General features: G+C 40.3%; 1 protein-coding gene across 2 annotated transcripts in view; it reads left to right on the top strand.

The window, feature by feature from the left end:
* The window catches only part of NOX3 (NADPH oxidase 3), a 53,497-nt gene extending 29,801 nt beyond the window's left edge, over nucleotides 1–23,696 (top strand). For both annotated transcript variants that reach the window (XM_074580475.1, XM_074580476.1), the window contains 6 exons: nucleotides 1,735–1,831; nucleotides 2,976–3,225; nucleotides 6,832–6,994; nucleotides 14,709–14,855; nucleotides 18,039–18,163; nucleotides 20,366–23,696. In XM_074580475.1, coding sequence (XP_074436576.1) covers nucleotides 1,735–1,831; nucleotides 2,976–3,225; nucleotides 6,832–6,994; nucleotides 14,709–14,855; nucleotides 18,039–18,163; nucleotides 20,366–20,492 — 909 coding nt within the window. In that variant the 3' untranslated portion in view covers nucleotides 20,493–23,696. The remainder of the gene's footprint in view (nucleotides 1–1,734; nucleotides 1,832–2,975; nucleotides 3,226–6,831; nucleotides 6,995–14,708; nucleotides 14,856–18,038; nucleotides 18,164–20,365) is intronic.
* Nucleotides 23,697–24,780: the final 1,084 nt, after the last annotated feature.

Raw genomic sequence — 24,780 nt, 5'->3', positions numbered from 1 at the left:
GCACTGCTGGGATTGCGTGAGGGGACACTGGAGCGCATGCCCCTCTGGCCACTGCTCTTGGGGGAGGCTACCATGGTGGAGCCCCTCTCTCAGTCATGCCACATCTGCTCCCCTGCCCCATATTTCAGCAGGTAGGAGACTGATCTGGCTCCCACCGAGTACGATGAAATGCTTGTGTTGCACCTGGGGCATCCAGACTTTTATCCTCACAGTGTCTCCTGAGCCATCATCACTGCCTCATCTCAGTTCATTCTCATTAAAGGAGGAAACACCACTTGGGCAAGAATAGTGATGCCCTGATTAGTTGGCCAGGAGCTGTGTTGCCTGGCAGCCCCTCCCTCCTGGTGGATGCCCTGTTGTCCCATCCCAGCCAAAAGATATTTTGGATTGAATGCTCCGTTGCACTGGAGCGATGGCACGTTTGAAATCTCAGCTGAGCTCTCCCACAGGGTAGCCTGCAGCCTTAACATTCCTGTCACGTGCTTTTATTTACAGGTAGCACAAATGGAAGGGAGGAAAAACAGGTCTCATCATTATTGTGGCTTGATATATGCAAATATATTCAAGACATGTGAGATTACCCACTGTGCAGAGACACCTGTAGTATTTAGGGACAACGGATGTGTTGAGTTTGTGCTTTAACTGAGAATCTTCTGGCTTATGCTGGTTTATTCCCATTATTAAATCATGCATTTTTTTAAATTTAATTTTCAAGACTTAACCTTGGGAAATTGCCACTCCATCCTCTTAGTACTTTCTAAGTAAGCCACATAATTTTATGGCTTGCTTCTCATAAAAGATACTTTATAACCCCTGTTACCCAGCTTGTGGACAAAAGTCAATGTTTCAGCAAGTAAAGTTACACTTTTGAGATTTTAAAAGCCACATGATTGTGGAGTCCAGTTTGCTAGAATGAGCTGGGTAATTAACAACACTGGAAATAAAACAGTATCTCTTCTAGAAAAAAAATAATTAAAATCATGAAGATTCAATTACATCTAATTATCTCAGCTATCAGTGCAACTCAGTGAAATCATCGGCTAGTATACTTGAATAGCCAAGTATCTTTGATTGTTACAGTGATCAGTAGATACGATTAGCAAGTACAAGCACGGCAATCATCTGCAATACTTAAAGTATGACCAGCTTAGTATCCTAGATCAAAAAAACACATTTATTGATACAGAGCTGACTAATGGATTAAATGGAAATATATCCCATTCCTCTAATTGAATATTTGGGACTTAATGTTTTCTCATGCAGCATCAGAAAAATCACAGCTGACAAGAAGCGCTACTCCTATCTGACCCTTCTGAAATATTTCAGACTTTGAAGAGCAAAAAAATAGTAAGGCTATGGGTAATATTGTATAAACGTATGCATCTATACATCTTCAGCTCCAATGACGTCTATACGTAACACCTAAATAGATTAATCCTTTTGCCTTTTAGTAGGAAAAGATTTTAAAGGACTCTTCTTGGCCAGAATACAGATAGATATTAGCACTGCTTTTGGAGTGCATCTGTGAAGGAGTCCCATATGTCTGTTCCACAAGAAAGCCAGAACTGCTAGAGTAGCAACAGAAATACTCTCCTGAGAAAGGCAAACCGAAAATCACAGAAGAGAAATCAAATAATTTCATTTTAGGCTACCTGCTGATTTAAACCAGAAATGCAAAGTATTTTTCTAGAAACTAAAATAAATGTTGGGTTTTTAATGTGCAACTTTCCACAGGCTTGGAAGTGGGTTTTAAGTCCTGTGGTGCTGTATATCTGTGAAAGAATTGTTAGATTTTGGAGATTTCGACAGGAGGTGGTCATTACTAAGGTAGGTAACACAGCTTGCATGTCTGCATAAAAAAAAGTGTTGTCGATGACTTTTTTTATCTTTTATAGGTAGCTCCTTTATATTATGACCTCATTTTTCACTCCTAGCTTCAGCAGCTCTTATATCGTTACCATGGTTTCAGCCAAGTATTGATTTTAGGTTTTGCATTTATTCCAACAGCAAGTCCTTAAGAATATTCCATACGGGACCCAATTTGATTAATGAAGTACCAGACTTATAAGGCTACACCACCATAACGCAATCCTCTGTGCAGAGGTGCTCTCTTTGTACTGAACCGAAAACCATCTTCCACTGCAGTAAATGGCGGAGATGCATCTTTGCAGGACTTTGACTTTAAAATCTGGAGCCTTCCAAGCAGATTAAGGGTTATATTATCAGTTAGCACAAATAGTTGAAGCTTCATTAATACCACTGTAACAATTTATCCCAGTTGTAAATATCTCTGTGTGCTAAGGGCCTATTTAAGTCACAGCCAAATGGATGAGGAATGCTGTGATTGAAGCAGTCAAGCTCACACGTATCAAGCCAGCGATCAGAAACAGGCTTATCTTGTGTGAGGGGAAAAGCATGTCGGATAAGTCTTGCTGCTGATTTCATAGAGTGGCTGTGATCTGAGAATCTCAGTATACTATGTGTGACATATAAAACTGTCTGCTTAACTGAGATTACCTCTTAATAAAAGTATATTAGAATTGAGCTCACTCGCCTTTTTTCTTCTTGCCAAACCAACAATAATCTCACACGTGTTAATTGTGTTACATGAGAGCAACACTGGGAAATTATTCCAGTCTATTAAGGAATACTTTTGCATAGGCTTTATGAAGATAGAAAGCTGACAAGCTGTTGAATTGTTACAGCCTTTCCTCTGCCTTTTACACTCACAAAGCAAGCTGTCCCACGATAGACACTGTACGTGCTCCTAAGCTATTGGCCAACACCAGCACTGCAACATGCAGTTTAGACCATAATGTACAAGACATTTAAAAGTTACTCTGCATCCCGATTTGCATTACCTTGTGGTTGAATTCAAGTAGAAATGATTGCAAAGTCACCTGTAACCTAGTAGAAACAAACAGTTACTCTCCTGCAGGAAAATAAAACAGGTCCTTTTATTCCTGTTTAGGTAGTGACACATTCCTCTGGAGTCCTTGAGCTTCACATGAAGAAACGTGGCTTTAAAATGGGACCCGGTCAGTATATCTTTCTACAGTGCCCGTCTATCTCACAGCTGGAGTGGCACCCTTTCACTCTCACCTCAGCTCCTGAGGAGGACTTCTTCAGCGTTCATGTACGGGTCGTCGGAGATTGGACTGCATCCCTCTTCAAGGCCTTCGGAGCTGAGGAAAAAGCTTTCAAGGAACTGTGGATGTTACCAAGGTTGGAATTGCAAACAATACCTTTTAAAATGTTAATTCTACATTTTAAAATAAATGTTAACATTTTAACTTTAATTAATTTTGTGTTTGTTCTTTATGACATGGTATTAGATTGTAGTTCTGGATCTATAAATATGCCATTATGCTAAAAAACACAAAGAAACACAGTCATGAACCTAGGCCAATGGCTATCAAGAACACCTGATGACTAATACAAGATTTAAAGTCCATATCAATATCTATATCTCTGTCGCTATCATCTGAATCTCGAACATCTATATCTACACCTGAAGATATCCATTTCAACAGATAGGTGCTTATGAACTGAATTGAAACAATGCTAGAAGCTATGTGATAGCTTTGTGCCCATGTGCTTATGATCTGATGGCTCCCATCAGCTGCCATCCGAACTTCCAGCTTTTTCCTTTCAGTTACTTAGATGTTTTTGGCCCCAGAAACTTCTGTCTGAACCTTACTTCTTTCCAGTTGTATCCCTGGAATACCCCTCTGTCTCTGAGCTCCAAACCCTTCTCCACTTTATAAAGGTTATCGGCGTTCAAATTCTGTATCTGTGGCATCTTAATCCAAGCAAAAAGGCTGATGCTTTGTTGTTGCAAGTCAGCAGGGCTCTGCTGACATTAATGGAGACATCCTGACTTACACCGGCTAAGCATCTGGCTCTACACGAAATGGATTCAAACCACTTAGCTCCTTGCAGGAGTAGTGGAGATTTTCAGCAAAGAAAAGAGCCTGGCATGGGATCATTTCAATTCTGGTGGAGTGTTTGAGGCCTGTGACTGAAGAGACTATTTTCCCCCTGGAAAATTGCTTTTGATGGGGGAGTTCTAGTAAAACTGAACAGCAAAAGGCACTTGTTTAACTACATTTATGTAATTGAATGGGACTTGGATGCTACGGAACATTTCCCATAAAAGCTTATAGACACCACTGAGCTGCAGAGGCACACTAGAAGGTGGGGGCAGAGAAGAACGTCTGGTCCAGTCTTTGCATTGTATCAGTTAGTAAGAATTAGAAGTGAAAGCCGTGCCTTTGTTAAAGGCAACCGGAATGAGAAGTATGCCGTTTCAGCAGAACTGGAGGAAAAATGGTCGAAAGTGATTGACAGCCAGTGTAAAGAACGAGAAAGGGAAAAATATTATCAAACATTGCTGGCCACAATGCAGGGCTGAAATTAGCAGCGCTGTCATACAAAAAGACTCTTCTTTTTAATCTTGTTAGGGTGCCTAATGCCATCATTCAGTTGCTTTTTTGCAATATAGTAAAAAGAATTTTTCAATAGTTAAGCTAGCAATAAAGCAAAATACAAGTCTTTTTCACAGGTTTCAATATCTAAGGATAAACACTGAATCAGTGACTATATTGAAAAATAACATATAGCAGAAACTGAGCAGAAGACAGAAGCCATGTAGCAACTGAATGATAAAGCAAGGTTCTAAAAATAAAATATGTATATTGTAATGAATAAAAGAAGACTAAAATAAAATATAGGTACATTTATACAGGTAGAAAAGACAGTTGTGATTGCTGGTCAATTTGAGAGATAACACCATAGAAAAGACTATTCCCGTGAAAATAATCAAGTTCCATATTAAGCCTCTTCGGGATTTTGGTTCACTTAATTGCTGTTTTAGTACATTGCCCCAAAATCTAATCTCTCTTACAGTCAGGAGTACTACCTAATCATGCTGATCAGCACGTATTTACATTCTAAAAATAATACAAAAATCCACTAACTTTACTTTTCCAAAACTAAATACTTTCCCTGCCTTCCCCAAAAGTATAATGCTTCTTTCTAATGAAACTATGTAGATGGACACAAAAAATATGGACAATCCAAGCCATAGCTAGAAACAGTCTATAGCCCTATTTTCTACTCCTCCCTTGGCAAAAGCAAATGTAATAGTTTTTGTCACTTTACTATCTGCCTACCTTCCTCCACCCTCTCTGTATCAAATGAACGGGCTATATAGCTCAGTCTCTCTCTCTCCACTTTCTTCTCCCTACTTCCCTAAGTCTTTGCATCCTGCTGAGCTCTCTTGCTACATGTGAGCAAGGCGTTCAAACCAACGATGGGATCTCTGTCACCTGAGGATTTAGGAGCAGACTGACAGGACAAATCTCTGTAAGGAATGATTCAGAAATAATTGATCCTGTCTTGTAGCACAGAGAGAGATTAAAGAATCTCTTGAAATTCCCTCCAGACCAACTTTTTCTCAATCTACTAACAATAATGAGAATTGCTCCCAAGCCCACATTGAACTACATAGAAAGCAGTTCTTAGGCACTTTACATATATTCTCTAAATTAAGCATATTTTACACAAAGTTTTGAGTGCCTAAAAGGTAAAGGGCTGGGCAGTAATCTGAATAACGATACATATTTTTAAAAAAGCTTGTTTCGTTTATATATTCAAAAATTATCCCTGAGTAGCTGTTTCATTTGCTACCCCACTTGCAGAGTGTTTGGAATACTGAAATAAAAATGAACCATATGACAAGTGCAAATGAAAGGGAAAATGTCTCCTAGGACTTCAGGTACACTTTAAGAAAGCAACAATAACGTTTCAGATATGTTGTGTCCCTGTATTTATGTGTACCATTGCCTGGTGATGCCCCTTTCTTTCCCTGTTAAAACATTTCATTCTTCCTATGTCCACATATTTGTTTCCAGTACTTAACTTGAATTTTAAAGATGATTCATGCAATAAAGAGCACAAACCAATAGAAAATCTGAAACAAGGAAAAAACTCATTTTTCCTAAGGACTGGGTGTTAGATAGTGAAACTATCTTCCAGAGCACTTACGTTATTTAAAGGCAGACTGGACAGAGCACTCCAAAGCACTGTGTGTATTTAAATTCCATGTTGCTAGAGGAATGAATCTGGTTATTTAATAATCTTTTTCATCTCTAATTTTGACCAAAATGAATGCCTCAACATCAGCAATGTTGATTATAGGAGGTAATAATACAAACAAGCATTTCTCCTTGCAAATTTTGACTTTATGTCAGATCCTAAGTATGGTATTATTGCCAAAAAAGTATTTCTGAAATATTGTCTTTTCAAAAGGAGCTGAGAAAATAGTAGTTTCCTTGCATATGATGACCTTTCTTGCTTTCTCTTTTGTTACTTTAACACATATAGAGAACTTTTCAAGATGATTAATATAATCTTTTCCTCTTTACTTTGATATATACAATATAGAAAATAAAGCTCTAAAACAGGATGCTTTTCAGTAATTCATAATTAAATATGCAAATTCCACAGCTAAATTTGGACATGCAATTATATGACTAATCACATTTCAGAAAGCCAGAAAATTGCAATTGCATGCTTAAATAGATGGCCAGGCCCCAAATCCACATGGGTGCTCTTGTTCTCTCCTTTCAGAAAAAAACAGTTGCTTTGCTATTAAATGGCACCCACTGAAAATTACATGTGTTTGTACGGGTAATTTGTGTGCCAGCTTAGATGTTTCTCTTTTATTTTAACAGAAGATCAGTTTTGAAAACACATAGCTGAACAGATTTTAACCTTTCTGTCACTTTATATGTTGCTGACCCTTGACGAAATGTCTTGTTGCTGTAGAGTGGCCGTGGATGGACCATACGGATCTGCAACCACAGACGTCTTTCACTACCGAGTGAGTGTGTGCATTGCAGCAGGGATCGGAGTCACGCCGTTTGCCTCTATTTTAAAATCCATTTGGTACAAATGCTGCAACCGTAACACAGTACTGGCGCTGCAGAAGGTAGGTGGGAAAGTTTATCGCTCCATCAAAAAGTTCCCCAAGTGAGCCTATTTCACCAGGTGAGAGAGGCAAGTCAGAGCCAGAGACCCACTTGAGTGCTTTAACCCGCTCTCAGAAGCAGTTGCTCGCTTTCCAGCTGCCTCAGGAGCTGTTGTGGGGTAGGGTCTCCCAAATTCACTGTCATTCCCTGAGGAAGAAGGTAGCCCTAGATGCAGTGTTTTTAGTAAAAACTGAAGAATCAGATTTTCAACAGCAACTGGAGATCAACGCGGAATGTCTTTCATAGCTAGGCAGATAGGGAGCTAGAAGAGAAAACCGTCCTCTCTCCTACTAAAATAAATCCTGCAAGGTCATCTCAGACAGAAGTGAAGGGCAGCACTTGCTCCTTGTCCAGCTGCAGGTTTTGTGAAGGCCCTTTGGCTCCATGTCCTGGTCCAGAATGCTGCATTCAGAGACGATTAGCTGCTTTTCTCACCTTGCAAAGTCAGGATATTAGCTAGCATAGAAGGAATAAAAAAAGGCATTTAAGCTCTGTATGAGATGCATATATCAAGATGCACATTACTGCCTCAAACCACTTTAATTATTTTGTTGAAAAAATATATTGGGGTCTGTAAGGCATGGATGGCACCAATTAAGTTAACATACTCTTCGTCTGCTAACCTGTTATACATCTTCTGCTGAGGATACGTGAGGCAGCACTGAGGGAGGATAGGTGAAGAAGAGATAAAGGGTGACGTAGGGTGAGGAACAAGAAGGTTCAGAGACAAAAATCAGCATTAAACATTCTCTTTCCCATCCATCATGGCAAGTGGTAGCTTGCAGACCTTATAGCTTCTTTTAGCTCATTTTCCAATGTAAAAGCTGAATCAGGAACTGTTCAACATTTCACATTTAAGGACAGATGTTGAAATTGCGTTGGAGTGGACAGATCTCTGAGAGGGTCAGTACATATGGAGCTGATTGCAGGACCAAGGGGCTGATCTTTTTAAATGAAAGAGTGTTAAAACTGGCATCTTAATGACAAGCTGCCACTGAAAAAGCATCTGGGATTTTAGTAACTGAGGAGTTGAGGACAGGTTCAAATTGCCGGGGGGATCTTTGAGGCAGAAAAAGCTCTGAGAAGGGAGGGAAATAAAAATGAAAATATATGCTAGTCATGAAAAGATGTGTATTTACCAATGTACCAGAATGATCCTTTCCACTGGAAGGAGAGCTACATATGTGTATATACATGTTATATAAGTATATTGTGTATATTATATATGTATACATGTTATTATTGTCATTGTTGTTGTTATCCTAAGGGGGAAAGAACAGAATTTAACTATGCATTGAGAGTATAGTATACCTCAGGGTGCTCATCCATAGCTTAGGGAGAATCATGTGTAAGTGTGCCTACAAAGATAAACACATGGTCCCTTCTGCCACAGTTTTCTACTACAGAGTTCATTTTTGCTGAATTCCTATGAAATACAAAAGTATCATGATTTCTAGGTGTCCTTTCTCTATATCCTGGCTTCCTTATTGGTGCAGTGGGAATAGTGATGCTTAGTTTTCACAGGTGTTATGAGGCTAAACTTCATCGGTGGTTGTAAAATATTTTGAAAGCCTGGATGAAAGGTGCTGGGGAAGTTCACACCATTACTTAAAAAATTTAGCAGTCATCTTAGTGAGAACGATTAATCTCAGGGTAGCTCCACAATTTTTTTCCATTGGTTAAAAGCTTCCACTTGTGGTATAATTACAAATAATTTAATCTTCCTCGAAGTATTCAGCACTCTCTTTCTGCCATGATGAGTACCATAGAAATGTCTATTAAGGAAATAAATAAGAGGTTTTTCTTTTTTTAACAACTTCATTTTGATTTGAGTACAGCTATCATTACGCTTATTGAACTAATATTTCTTAGTGTTGCCCACATACGGTTGAGATATAAATACTCATAGCTTCCATAATGTCTGCAGCTGTATAATTTAAAAAACCCAGCAAATCAAAAGGAGTACACATTTATCTAATTGATTCTTCACAATTAAATAGCCTTAGAGCCTTCATTTCCCTATCATTTTTTTGCAATGAGGAAGGGTGCTACCACTACGCATGGCTGGAAAGTTTCTACTGGCTTTAGTTATGCATAAAATGATCTTTTTTTTCACATTAGTGGTCTCATTTTTCAGATCAATTGCTGCTGAAATTGATAAAATTGTACTGATCCATCAGATACTAATATTAGCAAACATTCACTTTCTCTGTTACCCTACATAAGGACGTAGGAAAGGTCCTACCAGGTCTCACCAAAGATCCATCTAGCCCAATATTCTGTCTCCAACAGTTCTTCATGAATGCCTAGGGAAAAGTGTACAGACTAGAAAATGATGCAGTGATATGTCCTTAGTGGACACTTTCTCATCTTCAAGCACCTTGCTAGTTCAGTAATGTCTTGATACAAGGACTGCACCTCTGTGTTTAATATCCCGTAGTAGACTTTTCTTCCATGAATTTGTCTAATTGCTTTTTGAACCCATGTAGACCTTTGACAGCCACAGAAAGTTGCGGCAGTAAGTTCAGCTACACAGTGAGGAAAACAAAACAACCCTTTTCTATTTGCTTTGAGACCAACCATCTCTGCCTGAGGGAACCTTCTGCTTTGAGTTCTACCCCAGCCCACAGCCTTCTCCACAAAACATCTTCTCCCAAAAACCTAAAAAACCGGGGCTCTCTTTGCTGTCAACTGTAACCACCTTTCCAAGCAGTGTCTGAGAACAACTTAGGCCTCTTGATTCAAATTTAGGGGTATGAATTCGAGCCTTGTCCTGCATTTATGCAAAAGGCTGCCTGCTGCCATCCTAGTTCTAAGTCAGTGTCTTGTGCCGGCAGCTAAGTCCCCTGTCCCCTGCATGCCCCGGCCAAAGGCACTACTGCATCTTATCTGTGGTGGTCCCCTGGATCAATTAATTAGGCTGAGGAAGATCTCTCATCTTTCTTTGGCACGCTATAGCCCACCAATGCAGGGTGGTGCGGTATACTCAGATGCAGGAAGGACTCGGATTTTGCAGGGAGGTGCCCAGCTGCAGGTGCAAGAGGATTTTGCAGGGACTAGTCATGTCTAAGAGGGAGCAGCAAGAGTCAGGGATGAAGGTGCCTCCCTGGGCATCCCCTGCTTCATCACCTTTTACACCCTGTTAGTGAAGAGCTGGCTTTGCCCAGAGCTGCAGCTCCACCTCTGTCTTCAGGGAGCAGGAGGAAATAGACGGATAGTCATCAACAGATAATTATTAATGACTTTCCACATGATGGAATATGATTTACAAACTATATTCTTTCACCTTACAGGAAAGAGGTATCGGAGCTCTTGCTCCTGTCTGGTGTACAAAATTCAGGATGTAGGAAACTGAATGATAAATACGGGTGCGTTGCAAGGGAGCGGAGTATTACAGAAATAAGCGACTACTCAAAACCCTGCATTACAGATCTGATTAATAGCAATACTGCATCTAACTCAATTTGCAAAAAGAGCACTTGGAAAATTTAAGACAGTTTACTTGGGCAAGCCATCAAGCTGATGAATGTAGTCAACGGGGGTAGGGTGGGTGGAGACTAATGAAACATAAATCTAAAACAGATTTTTAAGGATCCTAAATAATTGCAGTCAGTTAATAGTATGAGGCTTACAAGAAAAAAGATAGGATTCAGAATAATTGTTTAATTATAGAAATGCACTGATGCTGGCTTTATTGTACAATTTTAATAAGGATTAATTTTATCGTGCATTTATTGTATTTTAATTATACATGTAATATGCTGTGCTATGCTATGGGCAGTCAGAGTAATGAAAGGAAGACTCCTTTGTAAACAGCATTTATTTTAACATACTATACTAGAAGTCTTCTTTGATCTAAGGGAAAAGGAGACCTTTTAGCCATAGACCATTCTTCTTCACTACCTCTTTTCTTTCTAAGATTATAATAATGGCCAAAAATACTTCTTATAATGACAGTCTTTCTTCATTACCAAGTGCTCTCCACCTCTAACATGTGAAAATTAGGTGCAGTGCAATGGATACCACTTCAGCAGAAGTGCACCAGGTATGAATTTAAGGAATTTCTGCGGCTTCAGAAAGCTACGTTCTTTCTCAAGAGGACTGTGCCAAAGGTGGCTTGACCCAATTTGGTTGGACTCGCTGTTACTGTGACAGCTAGGTCTGCAATTAGCTAAAAGCACTCCTTCAAGCTCCACAGCCTGATATTCTGGAAAATGGTCCCCCATTTCCAAGACCACATTGTCTCAGCTCATCAGATGGCTTTTCTTCCTCCTTCTCTAAATGTGCTCGGCTCCCAGTCCTGCCCACATGCTCCCAGTTGCTACCCTTAGCACAATTCATGATTCATTTAGAAGCACATGCCTCCTCTCCACACACATGTACTAAATATACATCTCCATAAAACGAACTACCGAAAAGACTTGAGAAATAAGGCGATCAAGTAGAGGCTGGGGGAAGAAATTTCTCACGACAAATCAACAGCCACGGTGTGATACAGACTGACAGCACTCAGTGGCCTGATTTTCGAGGTGCTGAGGATGTGGAACAAGCAGGGACTTCAGGATTCAGGCACAAAAAAAAAACTACATAAAGGTTAAGGCTATAAATCTTATCTAGTTTCGGTAATTTAAAATAATGCTGTTGTTGGTCACAAAAATGAAATGCTATAAAGACAGTGGGCTTGCTTTTTTCCTCATAACCTATGCCATTGTAAATCAGCAGCAACACCACGTAAAGCAAAGAGGTTATATTTAAGGCAAAACATTGAAACAGAAGGGGAAAAAGCAAGCAGCCAAGATGGTTGGTACTAAAGTTCTGCAGACAGTCCTATTGCTGGGCTGTAAAAATACCCTACTTAACCCTGAATGCTTTATCTCTGTTTCCTGGGATCATACTTCATTTATATTTCTTACAGAAACCACAGATGGTCCCTTACAGTACACTCATATCTAGAAAACATCTCAAATTACTGTTAGTCTCTTTCACCAAATCTCCAGTGAAGCATGGTGTTAGCACATTTTTCTCCCACCACCTTACCTGAAGTCTGACAACCTAGTATATTAAATCTTTGGGAAATCTCTTTATAGCTTTCTGATTTCTTCTCCGATTTTTCACTTCAGAAGTGTCTAATGTGCATCTTTATTTCATTGATCCTATGGAAAAGGCCTACAAATTCCAAATCATCAGAGCTCCCACAATCACTGCTTTGGGGACAGACCTTCCAGATTACCCTTGATATTGAGGTGTAATAAAAGACAGAGGGGCTAGCGAGCACAGAGAGATGGGTTGGAGGAAATTAAGGAATTTTGCAACAAAATAAAAATCACAGTAAAATGAAACAAGTTCCAACCATCCCTTTGTTATAAGATTATACACTGTCCATGACATTCCTTTTTCATCTGAAATTGTGGGGGTTTTAGGCTTCCTCCATGTCTGTGAATTATTTATTTGGAGGCACTATAAAAATAATTACACTCAAAATTACATTGCCCACAGAGGCCCACTGGAGGTCTAGTGCCCTCTGTTCAAAAGTAATCACAGATTATGTGTCAAGAGCTACAGAACTCAAGTTATCAGAATTGCAATCAGATTTTTCTTATAATTGTGGTTCAGCCAAGCATCAGGGTAGTGCCTGGGCAGACACCCAGGGAACTTCATCCCCTGGGTGGTGCAGGAACTCCCAGTCTAGTCATCTACACAGATGGACTGGCTCGAGACAAGGAACTCAGCTGAAACCAGGGGATGGGCTAGACTCCCATCCCAGAATTTGACACATTGGTGGAGGAGATTTCCAGGTGGGAATTTCCAACTGTCCTGAACACTCCCGAAGGCAGCTCCTGCTCTGCCTAGGCCAACAGTGTGTTGATTAAGATCCTGGGAGGGGAATCTCACCAGTCCTGAGACTCCACAGGCTGTTCCTGCTGTAAAATTGATTACCTCGTACACAGGTATGACTTAAAACATTTGCCAGTGGTCAGCAGAAACTGTTCTTGCAGAAGTGGCCACACAGGACATCTTTTCTACATAGCTAACTACTTAGAAGATGCTTTGTGTGTAGTTAAGACAACACAACACAATAGATCACCATAAATCGTAATGGATCATGCACATGCTGGAGTGGTCACACTGGGCCAGCTGGCTCTAAGGTCTGAGCAGAAAAAGGGTTTTGGGGAGTCTCACCTGATCCAGCTGAAGATGCCACAGCAAGGACTCTTGAAATAGAAACTCTCATCATCATATGGACAGTGACTAACCATCTTGTTTAAAAGATTTTATTCCGTATGAAAGCATTACCCTATGCCAAGATCCTAATAAATTGGCTGCTTTTTTTTTTTTTTTAACAAACTCTGGTCTGTTTGCGGCTGACTGCAGTAGAGGAGGCATAGACAGAAATAAACCATAGGAATGATTAAATGTTTGAAAATTAGCCTGTCAGTGACAGATCATAGAATCATAGAATCATAGGGTTGGAAGGGAGCTCTGGAGATCATCTAGTCCAACCCCCCTGCCATAGCAGGGTCACCTAGAGCAGGTTGCACAGGAACACGTCCAGGTGGGTTTTGAATGTCTCCAGAGTTGGAGACTCCACCACCTCTCTGGGCAGCCTGTTCCAGTGCTCTGCCACCCTCAAAGGAAAGAAGTTCCTCCTCGTGTTTAGGTGGAACTTCCGATGCTCAAGCCTGTGCCCATTACCTCTTGTCCTGTCGCTGGGCACCACTGAAAAGAGCCTGGCCCCATCCTCCTGACACCCACTCTTTAAGGATTTATAAGTGTTGATAAGATCCCCCTCAGTCATCTTTTTTCCAGATGGAAGAGACCCAAATCCCTCAGTCTTTCTCCATAAGAAAGATCCCAGGAATGTTTCATTTACCATAGAAAGGATTATAGGATGACTTGATCCTAGACTCTAATTTCTACCTGCAGAACAAAACCTTCAGAACAGGCTCTCCAATCCAGTAGACGACTAAAACAAGATCCAGCATATTGAAGATGAAGCTAGAGAAATGTGGATGAGAAAAACTGTGTAAATTTTTCATAGAGAGGAGGTTTTCAATCAATAGAAAACCAATCATGGGACAGTCATTCATTTTACTCCTTTGGCAACTTTAAAATGACAGTTTCGTGTTCCTCTAGAAATTATATGCTCCATTTTAAACAAGAAATACATTAAAAAAAGAAGTTGGGGCATTCTGTAGCCTGTTTTATACAGGGTATCCGACTTAAAGAACATAACTGTATCTTTTGACCACACCAACTGTTAACCTATGGCATAAGGACTTGAGAAACAGGAATTCTTTGCTTCAGTGCTGAATGAAACTGAAATTCCACCTTAAACATAACTAAAAATAAATCCAAAATTTCAAACAATAATCAAATTGTTTGCAATAAATGCAGGGTTAGGTATTATAAATCAAAGTTGAGATGCGCTGGCAGGGAAAGATGGGAAACTTGTACATTGCCTGTCTTCACTAGCACATTAATATATTCGCTCAATGTTTAAGAAGAAAATGAAATTTTTAGAAGACAGAAACTACATCATCAAAATTATGTGTAATTATGTTTAAATTTACAGTGGAGAAGAGACACACTATGTGGTTAATGAGTTGAGCCAATCATTAGGAAGTTTTATTGACAGTTTGCTTCTTGTTAAATCTCTTTACTTTTATCTGACAGGTTTATTTTTACTGGATGTGTCGAGACCCATCAGCATTTGAGTGGTTTGCTGATCTTCTGTTCCATTTGGAAACAAAAATGGCTGAAAAAGGGAAAAATGATTTTCTAAGTTATCATATATTTCTTACTGGCTGGAATGAAAGTCAGGTAATAATGAAACTCTTACGAGTCTGAGTTAATGTACCTTGCTTTCCCAGTATGGTAACATATGGAACAGGAACAGCTGAATAAATGACGGATGAAGCAGAGAGACAAAGAACTGTAAATATAAAGAGACCAAGCCGTCTGTTTCCATCTCACATTTAGGAAAACGGGAATGGAGAAATCAAGCCAGTCCTATACCTTGGCTTGGCCACTGCTGATTACCAGGTGTTTTCCAGAAAAGTGCAGAGAGTCTTTTAGGAGCTTGTGAATGGACATTTCGTCCACATCTTCAAAAAGAAGGGTTGTATAAAGAGTTTGTTTACTCTTATTATTTATTATAATTTTTGTTGTTCGCATACATGTCCAGCACACTCTTGAACCCTGCTGTGCTTAGAACATTTTGGCAACAAACTCTATGGACTAATTCATGTTGCTCGAAAATATATTTTCTCTGGCTGACTTCAAATTTGCCATCTTAAAATTTCATTGGATCATCCCAATTCAAGGCACTTAACCCTTAGAGTGGGTCAATTTTATTCAACTTCTTTACTCCTTAGAGAAGTTGATTTTCTCTCCCTCTTATTTTTAATGGATCGCTCAGATGACACTGTGATCAGTTAGGCAACTGCCAGAAAAACTCTCAGAGGAAGGTCTTTGCTCTACTGTTTTATTTCCTGTGGTCTCTGTTGAATAAAGGACTGTCTAGTAGACATTAAAAAAATAGATTCCATAGAGCTTTCTCTTCCTGTCTTTGCTGCTACAAAAAAAGCGCCATTGTTTCTTTCTGCATTCTTTAGGGCATCTGTCAAGCAATGAGGTAAGTGCATAAAGCTGTATTCAGAAAAACCTGCTCCCACCGTGAAGTATACGGCAGTCATAGAAACCACCACCGTGCATTAGCAGTATCACAGGGTATTACCTAAAACCTGTTTTGAAAGAAGCTATTGAGGAATCTCACAAAACACAAAGTTGCCCTCATCTCTCAACTGTCATCATCTCACTTCCCTCTTGGGCAAACATCAGTCCAGAAGTCAGGCAGGGAGACAACTATCCTTGCTGGGATGTCTGACTCTCTTCACCCGTGTGCCCTGCACTTTTCTGAAGTGCCTCCTTCTTTTTGAACCCCATCATCCAGTCTCCTGTCAGCACTGCCTTGTTAACCTGTGCTGCCTGTTAGGGGACACAGCATCCCTGAAGCTGCGCTGCCTCCCTGCCTACACTGGTACTGCTCTTGCTGCTGGAGCCCCCCAGAATCCCACCTCTAAAGGACTGTGGGGGAAGAGGAATGCTTTTCAGTGGCTCTTTCTCCTACCCTGACCTAGCCCAGGGAACTGTGCTGGGTAACGGCTCCACCTTCTTCAGACATCCACAAAGCTCCCTCATCTTATAGGTCTTACTTATCTTACTTATCCAGTTCATCACTCCTCAAAATTTGAGCCTCAGCACCAGTGATATTTGGATGATGCTTTGCTTTACTTCTCCCTTAGCAAACAACAAAACTAACATTCTCGGCATTCTCTCCTTCTCGCGCTGTATAGATGACCAGTAGTCAGGTGAAGCTGAACTTAAGCAGGATGGACAATTTACGACTTCTAGTGCATCCTCCACTACTGGCAGGTGTTTACTTCTCAGACATCATGTTTGTTCAATGCTTTGAGCTCTTTGTAGATCTCATATTGGCATCAGATGGTCAAGCAGATATGGCACACTCTGCTTGCACAAGAAATCATGTTTCAGCCTATTGCTTCTTGCAATGCCCCTGAGATTCCTAGGCAACTTTAATGCTGAGCTATATCAAGGGCTAACACCAAAAATCCTGGAAAAGTTCCATTCAATGTGAACAGAAATAGCCCATCTGCTCAGTGACACAATTTTGCTGCAAACAATTAAAAAATCCTGCTGTTCCCCACCTCCCACTCCCGCCAAACACTTTAAGCTCTTTCTTACATTATTCCAAATCCTCCGTGAGATTGGCCCAAACTAACAAGAAGAAACTTTTAGAAACATAACCTCTTGTGACAACTGTGCTTGACCAGAATAATTGAGTTCTTAAGCAACATGGAAGACTCATTAGCACGAGAAATACACAATATTCTCAAGAAATAGACCTAAATTTCAGCAACCACTTCTGCAGGAGATGATAATGATGCCTGGTTCATGCTAGGGCCTGAACTAAATGCAAAGCCTATTTTTTAACTTAGCTTTCCTCTGGTAATTTCTTGACAGTGGTAGCAATGATAATAGTGTGTAGTGAAAACGAGCGTATTACTCCTACACAATAGCACCACAATTAGGAGAGATGGTTGGTTTGATTTTATATGCACCTGGGAAGTACCCAGATAACATGGTAATGGGTGTAGCATAGGAGCTGAGAGACAGTAAATGCCCATGAAAATCAAGATTTGCTTTCTTGGCACTGGGAGCTGTGTACCTCGCTTAGTCCAGTCCTTCACCTGAACTGATCTACTTTCTACACTTGCCTCCACCCGAGGAGAAGAGTCAAACCACTCAGGGTTTTACCCCTGCCGAGCTAGTGCATCTGCTGTCTCTTCCATCAGCAGCAGAACACTCTGGACTTACTTAAAGGTGCACATAATTGCTAATATTTATTGTCAAACTCTGTTACTATAGACTTTGTTCCCTTTCCTAAACTCCAACTCTGCCTTTAAAATGATGAATGAATGAAGTGTAGGGTGAGATATTCAAAGACTGAGAAAAGGTTTAGAGACCTAAGACCTGCCTGTAAAAATGACTGAGCCACTTAGGCCCAGACCAGTAAAGACAGGTATTTAATCCCAACTCATTTCAAACATTTCATCTCAAGAAGCTGAACTCCTTTGAGGTCTCTGGCACTTTTGGAAGTGCTTTTTATGCTTCTTAGTCATTCTGTGAACTCTTGAGTACCCTCTCCTCTCCTCTCCTCTCCTCTCCTCTCCTCTCCTCTCCTCTCCTCTCCTCTCCTCTCCTCTCCTCTCCTCTCCTCTCCTCTCCTCTCCTCTCCTCTCCTCTCCTCTCCTCTCCTCTCCTCTCCTCTCCTCTCCTCTCCTTCCATTGGATAGTTACAGATTTCCTTTTCCCTCATTAATACTTCTGTCTTTCACCATGAAGCAGCATTATTGCTTTCTCCTCTTACTTGGAGTATACATTGTTGACTCTATAATTATTATCTTGTAAATTTGCCTTTAGGCTACTCACATAGCCCTGCATTATGATGACAAGATGGATGTAATTACTGGTTTGAGACAGAAGACTCGCTATGGAAGGCCAAACTGGGACAACGAGTTCAAGCAACTAGCTGAAAACCATCCTAGGTAAGGCAGGTTGGCTTCTAACCTTGTTAGGTAACTCTTCTCTCAGCATAAACAGTGGGAGAAGGGGAGGGCAAACCTTTCTAAATGACCCTTTTAAAATAATTCAGTTTTTTTGCTGTGTGGAAAGAAGATTTATGCTTAATGAAGCTTTTAATGAAGAAATCTCGGAAAGAGAATGCCAATAAAATCTAATTTTTGGACAAGAAAATCTAATATTTAGAAGTATTTCAATATCCTGGCCTTTGTCCAGATATAATTGAAACACACAATCCAATTACTGTTCTGCACAAAGGACAAAGTAGCATTAATTTCCCTTGAAGATGGTTATTAAAGAGATAAACTGTGATTTTTTTCTTATGATGTCAAGGATATGTTTGTTCCCCTAACATATTTGGCTACTCTTGCAAGACTATGCTGTTCTGTTATTAGTTCATCTCTGCTGGCAAAGGCAGTTCATTTGAACTTGGTGGATTCGCTAGTGGTCTGAGAAAAGCCTCTTTGTTCCTGAAAGCCTTTGAAGCAAGAATTTGAAACATTTTGTGCTCAGCAGTAGAAAATTCCAGAATCCTTGTGACTCTTTATGATTTCCCAAAATTTACCTGCTAATGCAAAATAAAGGCTTGCACTTCGGAGACAGAAACACAAAAAGAAAAAGAAGAAAACTTTTTTTAAAGATGAAAAAGACTCAAGAAAAAGCTGAAAGGGAGGAGATCAAAGAGAATACAGTAAGCTACAAGAATACCATAAAATTGGAAAAATAACAGTAATAGAGAAACCACTTGATGGAGGTCAAAATAAATACAATCAGGAAATATGGCAGATTAAAAATAGAAAAAGGCCAAGACTACAAAATATGATTTTTGAAAGACCTTTTATAGGGATTCTGAGGCATAAACACAGCTTTTAAAGTTATAGTAGGAACATCATTTTTTGTTGCTTTGTTAAGTACAACTGAGAAAAATCTGATTTTCTGATGCTCAGGCAAGGAGACGGGCATTAACTTTCTGAACTGGATCTTGTGGTATTTCCTTAGAAAGCCAGTGCTAAATTGACAGGAAAAATCTGTATTTGCTTCTGAACCTAGATGCCCATGTTTATGGCCAATGTTGAACCTTTCAAAGAAAACCTTGCATGAACTAAGGTTTCCTTATAAGAAAAAAATACTCTACCTTTTCTTGCTCTGAGTGACAGAAGGTTCAAGAGGTAAAGAAACTCAAGAGTTTCCATTGTGTAATGGAACAATCAGCTTTAATGAAATGACTAAATTTTGGGTTGCTGCACTTAGGTCCATGGGCTTTCCTTTGGCTTCAACAGTGCCTTTTAGGGGATTAGCAGGAATGTACCACTGCAGGTTAAACCTAGTGTGATCCAGCACCAGAGCAATACGGGCACTACTTCTGGGGACTACGGCTTCGGCGCTCAAACCGTATCTACAGCTCCTCCTTTACAGGAGCAAACTTTTTGAAACTCATGCTGACATTGTCACTTGCACTGCGTTTACGTAGACTGAGCTTTCCCCAGTAGCACAGCATGTGTGGGTATCTGTGTGTGCACACATATGTTTTAAAGCAGTACTTGCTGCATACTTAGATGCAAACCCTTTAAGGCACTTTGCAGTAAGTAATTAGTTTCCAGCTCCCCGTAACGGACTTGTATGCTTATGAACACAATTCTTTGTTACATTAGTCATGTTCTTATTTTATAAGAACTTCCTATTTACAAATTTTGCTATTAAATCAGCCATTTAAAATTTGTCCATAGGCAGAGAAGCGTTAAAATGAGGGGGAAAAAAAGAAGAAAACTCAGAAGTAACTGAGACTTCTGTGTAGTTTGTAGAAAAAAAATTTAACTCGGCTGGAGAAAAAGCATTGAAAATTTTCAGCCCAAGCAGAGTGTTTGCTTCTCTGATTAAAAAAGCAATGAAGATCAAAAGCAATGAACTCCCATTTAAAATAGTTTTTGACCTGCAATACGGCAATCCAAATAAATAATGCAACAAGACACAATAAACACTATAAGAAATAACAAACACTAAAGAATTAAAATAATTATACTGTAATACTTTGTGACATAACACAATTTTTTTTCAAATGTATTTCTCAAAAAGCCGTTTCAAAAGATGCAAAGCTGGAGGCAGCCGAAAGGTACAGTTTACCCATTTATTCTGCTACTCTCATATTTTTGTTGTTATTGCAATTACAGCAACAGTATTGGAGTATTCTTCTGTGGACCCAAGACTCTCTCTAAGATCCTTCAAAAGACATGCAACTTATATTCATCAGTTGATCCAAGAGGAGTCCAGTTTCACTATAACGAAGAAAGTTTCTAGGCTGTACTTCTTAACTACATAATAGGTATTACCAAGTTCTGTATTTTTTCCTCACCGTCTCCTGTCCTCTGCTCATTCTGCAGCATTCAGGCCAGATATTAGGAGTTGTAAATTGAAGTAGGGACATTGACTTCAGTAGAAAAATGCCATCCTATGCCAACTAAAGATTTGGACCCCATACTTAGCCTTTCCTTCAAAGAGCTGAAGGGATGATTCTCCATTGCTTGCTTAACGGTGCTGTGAATCCATCTACATCTGTGTGAAAACAAGCGCAAACCACTAACTTTTGAAGAAAAAGGTGTGAGTAAAACGGACATTTAGAACTGTACCTCACTGTTGTGTATGATCAAACTGCTACCACAGGCAATACTTGCATTCCTGCTGTTTAAATCGTGCCCAGACATTCAAAACATTTTCCTTCCTGGTGTTCTGATTTTGCACTTCTTACAGCTTCCCACTGCACACACATCCCACATCACCTTTTGTCCTGTAGCAATACCATTTATGTACACACTGTCCAGCAAGTTCCTTTTGCCCTACCAAACTATGCACTATTTAAACCCGCCGCTTCTGTAGCAATGGTGGCTGTGCATGCCATAAGCTAACATGTTCTGAGGGTTAATATCTTAAGGAGACTCCAGAAATTTTTGCACTCAGCAAATGGATCTCCTGAGACAGGCAACCGAAACTGGAAAAAAGTTTCAGGTGTGCTTTAAACGTCACACAGTTTCATGGGCACTGAAGAATGGGCTTTAAAAGATACAGAATCAAAGAAACATGACAGAGTGACTGAGGTGGGAAGGCACCCCTGGAGATCACCTACTCCAAACTGCCTGCTCAGAGCTGATTCTGTGAAGACAGGAGCGACATTTGCATTCTTCCAGTCATCAGGAACATCCTCCCATCGTCATGACCATTCAAAGATAATGAAGAATGGCCAGCTCCCTCAGCACTTGTGGGTGCATCCCATCAGTTCCCATGGACTTGTTTAAAAGCTCCCTAACCCGATCCTCCTTCATGGAGGGTAAGTTTGAATTGCTTCAGATTTTCCCACTTGTCTCAAGAGCCTGGGATCTCTGAACATCAGGCTTGCCTGTAAAGACTGAGCTGAAAAAGGCACTGAGTACCTGTATTTTCTCCTTGGGCACCAGGTACCCCACCCCATTCAGCAGCGAACCAACATTTTCCTAGTCTTCCTTTTGCTGTTCATGCATGCGTAGCAGCCCTTCATGCCCTTCACTTCTCTCACCAGATTCAACTCCCAACAGGCTTTGGCTTCCTTAACACCATGCCTGCACATTCAGTGTCTCTATATTCCTCCTGCATCACCTGTCCCTTCTTTCACCTCTTGTACACCTCCTTTTGTGCTTGAGTTTTGTCAGGAGGGATTTGTTCATCCATGCAGGCTTCCTACCACCTTTGCTTGACTTACTCCACAGCAAGAGGGATCATTTCTGAACTTGGAGGAGGCAATTCTTGAAAATCACCCAGTTCTCCTGGACCCCTCTTCTCCCTAGCACCATATTGCATGGGATCCCTCCAAGCATGGGATTCCTCCTGTGTCCTCCCTACACCATGTGTGTTAGTGTACAGGGACTCCAGAGGCATCCAGTCATGTGGGTTTTCCAAGAAGTGATGTTAGAGCTGTCCTGTAGACACTTGCTTGTCTGTGTGGATACCTTTGCGGTGGGCCCCCTTCTGCCCTGTTTTGTTGATTGGTTGTCTCTCCTGTTCACATCATCCTGCTCACTTTCCTTGTCGCCCCAGTCCACCACTTCCTCATTCGATTGTTGGCCATCCGCTCCCTCCCCATCACTCCTAATTTAAAGCTCTCATCACAGGCTGGCCAGCCTTTGCCTCACTGCAGTGTATCCCATCTCTTCGTAACAGTCCTCAACCCTCAGAGTGGATCTCATGGCTGTAAAAGCCAGATCCCTGTTGTCAACACCAGCTGCACAACCAGTTGTTGACTTGCAGGATCCATGCCCAAAAAGTTCCCCATCATACTGAAAAGCCTTTTGTTTGGTTGGGTGTTCAAAAATCTGTCAATGCAGGAGGAACTGTGTTTGCCTGCCATTTTGTCATATGCCAAGCTGACAGCCCCATGAATGGTGTATAGGTGTAAAATGCACCCATACATATATCACTGTTTAGCATTTGTAATGTAGTCTAATCGATATCTGCATTTCTTGTTTTTAAATCTGCCTTGTAACTGATCCAGCCCTTCCTCATAGGTCACAGACTATTTTACTCAGACTAGTTATCTGTTCTCTGCTATACTCACATAGCACTGAGATGGAGGTACAAAACAGTAAGTCATGTTTTCACCTCTGCAAACCCTCTCAGGCAGCTGCTGGAGCCCTGAAATACAACTGAGGCCAGCTGCAGAGCTGCTGGAAACACTGTTGTCTGACAACTGTGTTTCTAACAACCCATCCAGGCCCACAGAGTGTTCCCTGGAGCCACATCTTCTAACATACTGGGACTAACGTAAAGCTATGTATGCCATCTGTAAAACTGCTGATGCTTTCTCCAAAAGACAACTGTCTCCAGCTGGTTAGGTGAGCCAGCCTTGCAGCACCTTGTATATCAAAGCAAAGAAACAATGGTCTTCATGCAACCTGAATCTTTACCCATCATCTCGTAGCTCTCACTGGCACTACAGCTGCCATGGCTGTGAGTCCTAACCACTGAAGCGGTCCTTCCCTCACAGCTTTGTACTCCTCATCTTTGACATCTGAGTATATCACTGCCACCTTCCTAGACCTGATGTTGTCTTCCACCTTCAAGTATTATTTGTACTTATCTCTGTGACTTTAGCACTACTAAGCACATGGAGCACAGGACAATTCTGTAATGAGGCAGAAACAAAATAAAAAATACATGCATTTTGTAACATTCACATAAGTTGGAAAAGTGGAAAAGTGAGAAAACTATTTCCCTATTCCCTAGCACAGAAAGTTAAAAAAAACCTATATTCAAGTTGGACTGAGGCATAACAGAGCTCACTAGGATCATATAACGCATTTACCCAACCACACAATAAAAATGGGAGGTAGAAAACATCCTGTGTATGTCAGCACTCAAATAAGACAAATGACAACATTATATATGTATACTTATACACACACACAAAAATACCCACTAGAGGGGACATAACTGTATAGACAAAAGAAACAGAATAATAAAAACTATGTCACAGAAGACTCCAATATTATTTTATAGCTCTTCTATTAGGGGATACAGTATGTGTGAACTGAGATTGTTCTACAAGATACAGTTGTATTATTATTAAGTTTAGGGCAATGCATCTTTGTTTTAAAATTGTTGAAGTTTTTTTAAATGGCTGCCTATGTGAAATGATTAATGCGGTGCATACTGTGTAGCAGTAGAGTGAGTGGAGAATTAGAGCCTCTGCCAGTTCACCTAGAGGCATTTATCTTTTATTTTTTCCCTGGTGCCCGTGCTGAGCCTCAGGGTAAGCTGACACATTTTTTAATATAAATTAAGCTTCTTTTTTTAATGTGTGTTGAAAATCTTGAAGGAAATGAGAAATGTGTGTAGGCACCAATACCAGCTGCCATTGCATGAAAGAAAGAGGTGACAATTTCCTGCAGATTCTGAATGATTGTTTTAATGGGGTTGGATCGGAGGTAACAAGCACAAAGATATTGTGCTGCCAGAAAAACAGGATCTGTTCTCCCCCTAGCCTCATGCAACAAGATGTAACATTTAGCTTCTGGCTCAACATGGCATCTCTTCGCTGCTTTGATTTATTCCCACTTTTGCAAATCACTGTGGTATGCTACAGGAGATGCATTTAGAGCCCTTGTTATAGTTCATTGAGTAGCACTGCTGTTATCACCACCAGAGGAGAATTTCACTTCTATCAGGACTGAGTGACATAGAATAAAGGAAAAATAATAATAATAATAAAAAAAAAAGAAGTGGGGAGGTTTGTTGGCCTAGGATGAAACTGCATTTAGGTTGAATGAAAATCCCTTTATTACAAATACAATTTAAATCAAAATGGGAACTAGGAAGATTTGGCTTCCTGCCTTGTTTTGAATAACATCGAGCACACAGCAGCTATGATAATGTGAGTGCATATGTAATGACTCTATTATTATGTTTATATATGGAAACATCATTCATTGTCAGGGAAAATGAAAGATATCTTCATGGATTTGTCCATTCAGCTTCTTCAGCAGGGAGTGTTCAGCACCGTGTAGGAAAATATTAGTAAATAAAATATAGTCATAACAGCATAGACTCACCACATCCTGTG

The sequence above is a fragment of the Larus michahellis genome, chromosome 3 (assembly GCF_964199755.1).
Source record: "Larus michahellis chromosome 3, bLarMic1.1, whole genome shotgun sequence".
In the NCBI taxonomy this organism is placed as follows: Eukaryota; Metazoa; Chordata; class Aves; order Charadriiformes; family Laridae; genus Larus; species Larus michahellis.
The sequence above is the reverse complement of the archived record's forward strand: the minus strand, read 5'-3'. Positions and strand labels throughout refer to the sequence as shown.